General features: G+C 39.5%; 1 protein-coding gene across 1 annotated transcript; it reads left to right on the forward strand.

The window, feature by feature from the left end:
- The first annotated feature begins 712 nt into the window (after nucleotides 1-712).
- LOC148820299 (uncharacterized) lies at nucleotides 713-11,736 on the forward strand. The gene is made up of 5 exons (XM_088934215.1): nucleotides 713-884; nucleotides 1,031-1,879; nucleotides 1,949-2,153; nucleotides 2,274-2,502; nucleotides 11,491-11,736. The coding sequence occupies exons 1-5, from the start codon at nucleotides 713-715 to the stop codon at nucleotides 11,734-11,736; spliced, it is 1,701 nt and encodes a 566-aa protein (XP_088790341.1).
- Nucleotides 11,737-12,136: the final 400 nt, after the last annotated feature.

Consider the following 12,136-nt stretch of genomic DNA (forward strand, 5'->3'; position numbering starts at 1 on the left):
GAATCGGTACCCTTTGCCTCTAATTCCAGCAGCTCTTGAGTCTGTGCATGGAGCCAAGATCTTTACAAAACTGGATTTACGAGGGGCCTATAACCTAATCCGCATTCGGGAGGGGGATGAATGGAAGACGGCGTTTATGACGACCCATGGACATTACGAATATTTGGTCATGCCCTTTGGTTTGGTTAATGCTCCAGCAGTGTTTCAATCTTTTATTAATGACATTTTTCGGGATCTCCTACAAAGATTTGTCTTGGTTTATCTAGATGACATATTAATTTTTTCTGACTCCTTCCAGGATCATGTTCTCCATGTCAGAGAAGTACTCTCCCGGCTCATTAAGAATAAGCTATATGTCAAACTAGAGAAGTGTACCTTCCATGCTTCGAGGATTCACTTTTTAGGGTACGTCATCTCGCCGGAGGGGGTGGAAATGGATTCGAGTAAAGTCTCGGCGATTACTGATTGGCCCACTCCCAAGAATCTAAAACACATTCAACGATTTCTCGGCTTTGCTAACTTTTACAGGAAGTTTATTCGAAATTTCAGCTCGGTGGTCACTCCCATCACTCCTCTTTGACCCGTAAAGGACCTAAACAAGGCAAATGGACCCCTCAAGCCGAAGAAGCATTTCAGCGTCTGAAACACCTGTTCACTACAGCCCCCATCCTAAAACACCCTGATCCAACTTTGCCCTTTGTGGTCGAAGTGGATGCTTCTGGCCATGGTGTGGGTGCTGTTCTCTCCCAACGTCATGGAGAAAAACAGATTCTTCATCCCTGTGCCTTCTTCTCTAAGAAGCTATCACCTGCCCAAATTAACTACGACGTCGGTAACCGTGAGCTCTTGGCCATTAAGCTGGCATTGGAGGAATGGAGGCACTGGTTAGAGGGTGCTCATCACCCTTTTTTAATTTACACTGATCATAAAAACCTGGAGTATCTGCAGTCGGCCAAACGTCTTTGTCCTCGCCAGGCTAGGTGGTCCCTTTTTTTTTCCAGATTTAATTTCTTGATCACCTACACTCCAGGTTCCAAGAACATCAAGGCAGACGCCCTTTCACGGATCCACGACCCCCCTGAGGCCGAATTGATTCCAGAACCCATCATCCCGTCTGGTAAGTTCCTGGCAGCTGTAAGATGGGACATTGAGGTAATTGTTCGACGAGCCTTGGTAGGACAGACGGTACCTCCTCAGTGCCCTCAGGACAAGTTATTTGTCTCTAATTCCGTCAGATCGGCAGTTTTACAATGGGGACACGACTCCCGCTTCGCTGGACGCCCTGGATTCCACCGTACCTTGGATTTCATCTCCAGAGACTTCTGGTGGCCAACTATGGCCAAGGATGTCAAGGAATATGTCCAGGCCTGCTCTATCTGCTCCCAAACGAAGTCTTCCCGGATGAGGGCAGCGGGCCTTCTTCAACCCCTACCCATCCCGGACCGTCCTTGGACCCACCTCTCAGTAGATTTTATTACTGACCTTCCACCCAGCCATGGACACACGACTATTATGGTGGTGGTAGACCGTTTTTCTAAATCTGCCCATTTTATTCCCCTACTATCCTTACCGACAGCTCGAGAACTAGCGGAATTGTTTGTACAACATATCTTCCGACTGCATGGCATCCCTAAGGATATTGTTTCTGATAAGGGCCCCCAGTTTGTCTCCCGATTTTGGAGGGCCTTCTGTAAGTCACTGGGCGCCTCAGTCTCACTTACCTCAGCTTATCACCCTCAGGCCAACGGTCAGACTGAACGAATGAATCAGGAACTGCTGACCTATTTACGGACTTATATCTCCTCTACCCATGACAATCGGGTGTCCTTGCTCCCATGGGCAGAGTATGCTCACAATTCTTTGTATACCACAGCTACCGGCATGTCTCCCTTTAAGTGTGCTTTAGGTTATTAGCCTCCTCTTATCCCTGACTCCCATCCCAACACAGAGGTACCTTCGGTTCAGGACTACATCTCTAACCTGAAGACCTTCTGGAGGAAGGCCAAGGCCACCCTTCTTCGCACCTCCGCTCAGCAGAAGAAGGTGACTGATCGGCGCCGTCGTATCCCACCCAGACTTCGACGTGGTCAGTTTGTTTGGTTATCTACTCGTAACCTCCCTCTTAAGCAACCATCTGGCAAGCTTGCTCCCAGGTACATTGGTCCTTTTCGTGTCCTCGCCCAGATCACCCCTGTAACTTACAGACTGGCCTTGCCTCCTACCCTTCGGATCCATCCTACTTTCCATGTTTCCCTCCTTAAACCCTTTCACAGATCCACCCTGTCTAAACCGCAACAAAAACCCCCACCGCCTCGAGTAATTGATGGACTCCCTGCTTACACGGTCAATAAAATCCTGGATTCCCGATGGTCTCGTGGAGCCCTACAATATCTCGTCGATTGGGAAGGCTACGGCCCGGAGGAGCGCTCGTGGGTTTCGGAGGAGGATATTCTGGATCCCAACCTCATCCAAGACTTCCACCTTCACTTCCCGGATCGTCCAGTTAGGGCGTCAGGAGCCGCCCGTAGAGGGGGGGGTAATGTTACGATCCCTGCCTCTCGGCAACGGAGGAGGCAGAAGTAGGCGTAGCCCCTATCCATCAGTTCACCTATCAGTTTTCGCATTCACCACCACACCCCCGTCTCATCCTACTTATACACCTGTCCTTCCCTACCTCGTTGCTCAGTATTGGTTTTCCCTTTCGAGCTTCCTGGTTGTGCTTCTTCTACTCTGTGTTCGTCTTGGCTTTCGGTTTGCGGTTTTTCCCTTTGGACTTCGGCTTTTCGGATCTCGGCTTGGATTGGTTACTTTCGCTCTGTTTTGGATTACTGGCTACCCCTGGATTCTCGGATTGCTCTACGGACTACGACCTCGGATCTCGTTTCGGCTTCGGTACTCGGTCCCCTTCGGATTTCTGGCTTCCCCTGGACACTCGGCTCGTTCCTACGATTACGGTTTGCTTTCGGATTACGACTTGGTTTTGTTTGCTCCTGCAAGTGGGTTCACTCACTGGTTCGGTCCCTGTTACCGAACCCCTAACAGACACACATCATTATAACACAATATCTGACAGTCGGAATGGGACTATATTGGATTGTATCAGATGTAACGCTTTGCAGATGTATCCAGTATTCTGTCAGTGCTTTGTTGCTAACCCCATGTGGAATCTGAAATAGATTTTAAGCTCTACAGAAGCCCACTTTTTGGAGTTCTTGGGATATTGATGACTACTTTTCTCCAATGTCAGCCACTGAACTCTTAATCTTTCAAAATAGCTATTTTCATGGCAGCATACCTAACCAGTACAGTGTCTTCTTGTCAGAGCTACGCCGTTTGGAGGGACAACCTGATCTAGGTAGTGTCTGGGAGCCTTGAACTTCTTAATGATTGACTTTACCGTGCTTAAAGAGATATCAAGAGATATTGCAAGCATTTTTAATTATATTTAGCATTACCTTTTTATTTTTCTAAAAGTTAGCTTCAATATATTTCATAATTTATGGTAATTGAAATGAAATAAAAAACTATTGCATTCCTAGAATTTCTGAATAACACTGCATTTCATTTAAAACATTAAATTCTACTTAGAATAACATTTGAAATATTTTCTAAATAAAGATAAGGTAAAAATGCAATTTTGTTCAACAGAAATATAATTTGAATTCCTAATATTATTAAAGACCTTGGTGTTTTCTCTAATATTGCATCATGTTTTATTTTTCTGTTCAAATGAATCCATACATTACATATACATCAATGCAAATCAATGGGCCACAGCTTTCCAAATACTGTACCTTCCAAATACGGGGAGTTGGAACTCAGACAGGATGGGTATGATTAGTAAAACCACACGTTTTTTTGTAGGATCTAAGTGGTCTGTTGCACCTGAGAGCAGGATACTGAGGTTGAAAATTATGTCAATAGTACAATTTGCCTTATAGGACATGGGAAATAACACTGAAAGGACTTTCTAGGCCACTTGACAACAGAACCCAGTGCATTGGTGTTGCTCTGGTGTGTACTTTGCCCTTATCTACTTCTAGAAGTCTTTTTGTTTTGGCCCTTTTAATTTATTCTTATATTGTATTATAATAACCCATTAAGAAGTGCTTTCATACAGTCAATCAAAATATCAACTAGAGCACTTTAAAACGCAGTCTGAAAGTTACTGTAAATTATTAAAGATTACCAAGTTTTCCAAAGACAGTAATAGACTTGTTTAGTATGTGAACTCTGTATTCTCCCTAATTATTGTCTCTTTATTTTAAATTTGCCTTCAAGCTTGATCCTTTCTGTCTCTTTTCTTCTGCTTTATGTGTGTAGTCTGTGTTATCCTCTCCTGCTAAGTAATACTAATGTGAATCTAGTCCCACTGGAATTCCCCCCTGGCAAAGTTTAAAAAACAATTCAGTGTAATTTATTCTATGATGAATAAATTATAATTGACAAAGAAAGCATTGTGCATCTGCCAAGAATGTTTGAAAAACTGAAATAGACTACAGATGCACAGTATATACTCTAAAATGTTGTCCTGAACACCTAATAAAGGTCTCATCAAATCTTCTAATAACTTATCAAGTCATCTTCAGAACAAAAAGAGAATATTCAAGCTGCTAACTAAGACATGGTGATATTTTTATTAAATTATTTGATTGACTAGGTTAAAATGTTTACCAGAAAATAAAAAAACATTTCAGCATACACAATTCCCAGTACAACTGATTAAGTATTTAGTTCTTAGTTAGCATTGCCTTTCATTTACTGTAGCTCTATGTTTCCCCTGAGAATGCTTCTATAGTTTCTGTGGTACCATCAGTTAGCATTTACACCTTAGACATCATTAAGTTTTACATATATGTGTGAAATCAAAATCAAGATATTTTCATTATTTTAAAAAGTACAGAAAATGAATTATACAGTATATGTATCTATAAGATGATATCTGAGTACGCAGCTCAGCAGCTGTTATCCAGTAGGTATCATGCAGCATGGATATAGTTTTTTTTTCACAATGAATATTTTATCACAGGAAGAATTCCAAGATATTTTGTGTTTATGTACCAACAACTTTCTTTAAACACTACAGTTCTTTTAATCAGTTTTATGATTTCCCATATTACCATATTATCTAAATTCACTTGATATTTTTCCTTTGAGATTAATTGAAACATCAACTAAGTGTACACATTTGTGGATTTAAAGGCAACAAATTATCAAAAGGTTTGTTCAGTTTAATTTGACATAATTCAGTGTATTGCATGAATTGACTGCATGTGGACTGATTTGATCTGCTAGTGGGATGTAACAGACTGTAGGAAGCTATATCAAAGTTGTCTTCAGATGGATTATGACTGTTTTTGTTTTCAGGGTAATATGTATAATTGCTCTGTCACTGAAAGTACTTAAGATGGATTCATTCTTAACTACTTTATGAATATGAACATTTTCTATAAACTTAATCTTAAGATATTTAATTGAAATAAGGATGAAAGCCTTAAATATGATTTAGCAATGTACAGCAGTGTAAATCATTCTTAATAATTCAACAAATATCATTTAAAAAAATGTTTCACAACAGCTGCTGAGTTTTGGAAAACCTGAGGTCATGCCAAAGCTTGATTGATAAGGCAAGAGTAAAGGGCATTGCAGAAGTCCAAATGTGATGAGATAAAGACATGGATAAGCTTTACCTAGATTAGTAATTCAGAATTACTAATGTAGCCCCTATCCATAAAGTGACACAACTGACAATATAGACTATTAGTAGCAAATTAAAATCTCTATGGTGTTATGATTCTAAGAGATGGTCAATGTGGACTTAGAAAAGGTAGGTCTTGCTTAACTTTCTAGAATTCTTTAAATAAACGATGCTATTAGTCTATACAGAGCCTAATACATAGCACAGTATATAAGATTTTTTTAGAAACTTTTAAAGAAGTTTCACATAAACCAAGTTCCTCCTCAAACAAACAGGCAGCAAGTATTCAAGGTAATGCATGTAATTGAATTACAAATAGGTCATCAGACAGAAAATAACGGTTAAATAAAGAGACAAATGCTCAGATTTAGGATGATGTACAAATATAAAATAGGAAGCACAGATCTCTAACATTTTTATAAGAAAAACCTGTGTGTTTATCTCAGGTTTTCTCTTTAAAATAACATCAACCTAGAGTTGGAAGAGGTTGTTCAGATGCTGTAATTAAGCCAGTAATGAGCTGATTAAGATCATTAAGAGCTGAGTTGGAATTAAGTCCTGCAGACACACAGACCCTCCAGGAACAGGATTGAATACGAATACCCCTGCAGTACAATCAGAGAGTCACCATGCCAATTTGTGGATAAACCTTTGTAAACAAGTTAATAATGAATCATGGGAGCCAGATTTTGAGCACTGGCAAAGTTCTAATGTCTTACGTTAACATTTGATTATCAAGTTCAAAGTTAGGGAAAAATATTATTTCTATACAGTACAGTGCAATTTTTTAACGAGGCTTTAATATACAGCATTTCAGTACTAGCAACATTGGTTGGTACAACATTGGAGCTTTATCCCTGTGAAAGGACTTTGATGATGGCTCATAGCACATTAGTGTCCAGGGCAAATAATTTTACAGTTTCTCAAAATAGAAACTTTAAAAATCCAAACCATAAGAAACAAGTGACAAAACAACATATAGAAGAGGAAAGTTATTACAGGGCTGTGTCACCAGAGTATATCTCATAGGGTGAAATAGGGACCCTGATTATAGAAGGAAATCAGAAAAACAAAATATGTTTATGATGGACAAGCTGTTAAGTAATAGATTTTCACAAATGAATGAGCCTAGCTTGGTAAAAATAGAAGAAGTATGTATGTTTTTTTATTACTTTTAAAGCATAAAACATACTGCAGAGTGCATACAGTATGAAAGTGAGAACAGGAAGAAGTTTTTTTTGCACATTGAAACTGTTTTCAATAAAAGGAGGATGACATCCTACAGCCATTATTACACCATCAAAAAGACTGCCTGTAACACTCTAATAACATCCATAATCCTTTAAAACCAGTGTTCCAGAACACATAGCAGGTGCATAAGTATTCATAAAATTCCTAGCACTAATACAATCCCCAATCCCTATTTTAACCAGAGCCACATCTCTAATCAAAACTCAAAATATGTTCCAAAAAGTATAACATATGGTTACAAAGTCTATTACCAACCAAGCGGACTGGATGGGCCAAATAGCTATCTGTCATTTGTAACCTTATTTTCTTATATTTTTATGTGTTCACCCTTCCTATCTTTACTGTGTCCTGACTCACACACTGGACAATGCTATTTTTGAACCCTTTGGACTCTCGTGTTCCTCTGACCTTTGCTGACAGCTTCACCATTGGCAGTCTTGCACAGCCCATGAATACTACAATTTGTATTACTGTGCTATTAATTTACAAACTCTGAAAGCTTGGTTAATTTTTTAAATAAAAATGGATCATAAGAGTCTCAATTCAATACAGAACTATTATTCATTGTCTTCATTGATTGTAAAGAACTGCTATAATAGATTGATCAAGGGTACCTTGTTTTGTTGCTTTTGAGTTGAAGACTTAAGCTGTAAATGTAAACCTGTCCTGGTATTCCTGTCCTCTTGGAATACCAGCAGAGCCCACAGATCTTCAGCTGCTTCCGTGCATGTTCATATATTCAAAATGGTATTGATCCAAAAATATCACCAAAAACAAATTGAAAAAAAACAAAGTCCATCCTGTATGATTAAAGATATTTAGGAATATCTACAATACACTGACCTCCTATGTAATTTCTACTCACAATACTTCACAGCGTTTAGTTAAAGTTGTTAATATACAAACTATACTGTACATAACACAGAAGCAAGACACTGTGAAAGAGAGACAGGGAAGAATCACAAGGCTGACTTGTTCTTTTAAAAGCCTCTACTTTAGTGTAAATAAAGATGTACAGCCTGGTGATGTCTGGTTCAGATACAGGTTGCACCAGATGTGCCAGTGTGCAGTGGCAGCATGAGAGCCAGGTGATGTGGCATCAACTGGGGACTACGCAACAACAGGGTTCTGAGGTGTGAATGGGAGCATGTCTGCCAACTGGCAAGCCAGCTCCGGTGTCAGCTTTAGAAATACAGTATGAAATAATGTGATCAGATAAGGGCATTTTAAAATAGACAGATCTCAGGTAAGAAGACATACACCTATAAGGCACCCATAAGGTAAAAAAAACACAAAACAAAAAAATGGCTGTTTTGTGTATAATGGGAGGAAATACTACTCAAAACTATTCCTCAAGCCCCTTAAGTAAACTTCTTGTAATACAGACCCTCTCGGTACTATAAATGACAATGAAACTATCACTGTTTAACTACAAATGACAGTGAAAACATCCAGATTAAAAAAAACGTTTCTTCCAAAACGTATCCCTTCCATCAAACTCAGTTTCATTCTTCAGACTCGGTTCCAACTTTATTCAAAGCCTCTGTCCAAGACTTCTGAAATAAAACAACACTCTGTCTTTATTTCTCTGGCTGGTGGTTGGACAGTGAGTCACTTCACTGCTCCTCTGGTGCAGAGATCAACAGCCATCTGAAAACCTCATCTTGCTGGTTTTAAATGTGACCTGATCTATTGTCTTCCACAAATTGGTCAGATGACTAAGGACAGCAGGTCATTCCTTATTGCCTTCTGGGGAATGTGGTTTCAGACAAAAGTCACTATCTTGTGTGAATTCACGGCCATTATATACAGTAGATATTTTGAATGCCTGATACTGTCCTGAGTCAGTGGCTTGTTGGTATGGATGAAAATCTACAATATTTAAAGTAATTTTAAGAGGAGTATTAAAGTAAATAACTGAGTATTTTTATTTTAAAATTCAGAAAAAAAAGCTGAATAAACTTCTCAGTTTTGGCTTGTACCCAAGTATATCTATCATTGCAATCACTTCTCTAATGTATCAACACAACAGATCCAGTGCTGCTATTAGTGGAGCTCAGTAGGTTTCTGGAGTCTATGATTTAGAGGTAACAGTTGCCTTGCTGGTAGAGGTAATAAGTCTTGATGAGCCTTGCACATATTGTTCAGAAAGTCCCGTGTAATTGGCATCTACAAAATCTCAATTTACAACTTGTATCAAGCTGTGATATAAGTTTAAAAAATGTTATGAAATTCACAGACACACATCACTCACTAGTTTTCAATATGAACACAAATGTGATTTTAATGCACATTCTGTCTTATTACTAAATGTAACATCACTGCACTCACCTGATGAAATGCAGCAGTCTTAAATAGGTGGTCAACAGGCAGATGAAAGTGAAACCAAAACGCAGTCCAAAATTGTAAAATAAGCAGGTGGGGGTCTAAGCCAGTAGCTTCCAGGGCGAAAACAAAAAGGGGGTAATCTGAGACAGTAGTCAGTAGCCGTAACCAAGCAAGCTTGATTCATACCCAGGAAAACAAGAAAACAAGGGAAGACCCATGAGGGAGATCCAAGAGACAGGCCAGCTAAAACACTTAAGGCAGTCCAAAACAAGGTCAGACGTCCAGGCTGAAGCATGAGAGACACCAGTTACAAACTGGAGAAAGACAAAGGAACCTGTATGACTGAACAATGCCAAGTTTTGTCAATTCCATATTTCAATGCATTTAAAGACAAATAATATTTATTGCTTTTGTTATTAACTTAAATTATATTAACTTAAATTAAATTAAAAATATAGAGGGTTAAGAAAACAGAAAATACCAAGCTGCTTTTGTTGTTCATGAAATCCGCCAAGAATTAATTCAACACTGTAGTGGTGTAGAGGCTCACAAAACAGAGCCAGTTTGATTTCTAACAGCTATCCTGAAATACAGGAACAGGTAAAGGCTCATTCCATGCTGAAAGGTAATGAAAAGAAATAAATAGCAGGTAAATAAAGCATAGGATAGCAAGTACAATCTACAGATACAGTTTTTCTGTAGATTTTCTTTGGCTGCTGTGATTAGCCGTAATGGTTGTTACTACCCCAAGTGTCTAGGGGTAAAGGGGTGTAACATTTAGGATGGTATTGGGCGCAGGTGGGTTTCTGGTGAGGGACTTAGGAAGAGTGACAACAAGTTTGGTGCAAAAGGGATTTATTTTAAAGTGAATAAGTGACTGGTACGTAATTAAGACACAATAACACACAAGGAAAGGGAACTAGAGCAATGCCAAAGAAAAGAAAATAACAAACAAAATGGAGCTGGCTAATAAAGTGAAGGAAAGCTGACCTATCTACCAAAACAAAACCCTAAACATTCGGTCTTCGGTGTCTTCTATCGCCCTGGCTAACCTTCTCTAACTACCCAAAACCATACAAGATAAAAGGCACTCACCCGTCCTAAACTAATGTTACTAATACAGAGACAACTATGTGTGCAGAAAGTACCTGACAACCTTAACTAACTCTATACACAACAGTTCACACAAATACAAGAGTGAACTACGAATACAAATAAGGAAAATGAGAGTAGACACAAGGAACAGGGTACAAAGGAGCAAAGAGGTAGATATGACACGTTAGGGCAAGGTAATGGAGAGAAAAAAAGGATAAACACCAACAAACTAAAGTACAAGAAGACGAACACAAACCCACAAAGTCGAAGCTATATGGAAACACACACGAAGTGAAACTAACAAAAATGGAGAGAAACGAAGCCGTAGCAAAACAAAAGCGAAACAAAGCTGAACCGAGCAGGAACAAAGTCAGATGAAAGGCCCCTCATTCTGAACACCTCCAAGTTAAGTACTGAATAAGCTGAGTTCTGATTGCTCGAGAGCTGATTGATGATGACGTAATACAGCAAGTTGGATGAATTAATGAACCAATGGGGAGGGAGAACAACCGAAGTCAGGAAGTGTGGAACATAGCATCAACAACACACATGGATCACACACTGGGATGTTACAATGGTGAAATGTCTTTAATCTACAGTGCCTAAGGAAAGTCTACACACCCTTTCAAAGTAATATATTGTGTGGCCTAGTCGCCTGAAATCAAGAAACATTCAATCAGAATTTATTTTACTTTTGTGTACACATTGTAACACATAACCCCATGGTGAAAAACAAATGCTCAAACATTTTGAAAAGTAATTACAAATGAAAACCTAGGGAAATGGTCAGGATAAGTGTATACACCTCTTAGTAATACCAATTGTAAATTCATCCTGATGTAACCAATTGCCTTCCAAATTCCAAAATTTAATGAGCCTCCACTTGCATTTGTGGTGATTTTGATTATTTCAGAATAAAACAGTTGTTCCTGTTGGTTTCCTCTGCAGGGTGGTGCATCTTAAAGTCAAGAGTCAACTTTGGGCAACACAGTTCTATTAAAAAACCTCTGAGATAAAGCTTGGAAAGGCACAGAGCAGGAGATGGATATAAAAATATTTCAAAGGCCTTAAATATCCCTTGGAACACAGTCAAGACTAAGGTATATGGCTCCACCAAGATCAAGTCGTTCCTCAAAAATGGAAGACTGAGCAAGAAAAAGACTGATCAGAGATCCCTTTCCTCACCAGTCTTCCCTGCAAAACCCTTCCCATGCAGCTTTCCAGTCCATCTGCCTGCACCCCAGGTGATTCCACCTCCTCCTCCTCCAATATTTTTCCAGGAGCTCCTGGGCAGAACAGAGCAACATCCCGGCGGCCCTTACTCTCAGGCTCTGGTCAGCAGACTTAAGACGTTTTGCCCTTGAGCTGGTGCTACTCCCCCTGGTCCATCACACCTACACTCTTGGGTCTCAAATGCGGCGACGCCGGTTATGACAGATATCTCTTTTTCTTAACTTTATGGAAGTTAATACCATGGAAATGGGTGATCTGGCCAAGTGATAACATGAAGCTGCTGAAGAGAAGAAGACTCAGACCTATGCCTTGTTGAACACAAGAGGTCAGATTCAGTTTGATTTTAAGTCACACACTGCTTCCAGACCTTTTGGTAAACATGTGACCACTGTTCCTCCACTGCTAGTTTGTAACCCACAGATTCCATGATCTGTGATTTCATAGATCATAGCAGCTGGGTATCTGCTTGATGGAAGAGATGGCTGTAGATGCACAAACATTGGACTAAATATTTAGATTTTGGGTTTTAAG

This window comes from Atractosteus spatula, chromosome 15 (assembly GCF_055471065.1).
Source record: "Atractosteus spatula isolate fAtrSpa1 chromosome 15, fAtrSpa1.hap1, whole genome shotgun sequence".
Taxonomy (NCBI): domain Eukaryota; kingdom Metazoa; phylum Chordata; class Actinopteri; order Semionotiformes; family Lepisosteidae; genus Atractosteus; species Atractosteus spatula.

Coding starts and splice junctions, on each gene's coding strand:
- LOC148820299 (XM_088934215.1), top strand. CDS start 713: ATGCTTCTGGCCATGGTGTGGGTGCTGTTCTCTCCCAACGTCATGGAG. Junction 885..1,030: donor TTGGAGGAATGGAGGCACTG/GTTAGAGGGTGC, acceptor CCTACACTCCAG/GTTCCAAGAACATCAAGGCA. Junction 2,154..2,273: donor TCTGGCAAGCTTGCTCCCAG/GTACATTGGTCC, acceptor ACCCTTTCACAG/ATCCACCCTGTCTAAACCGC.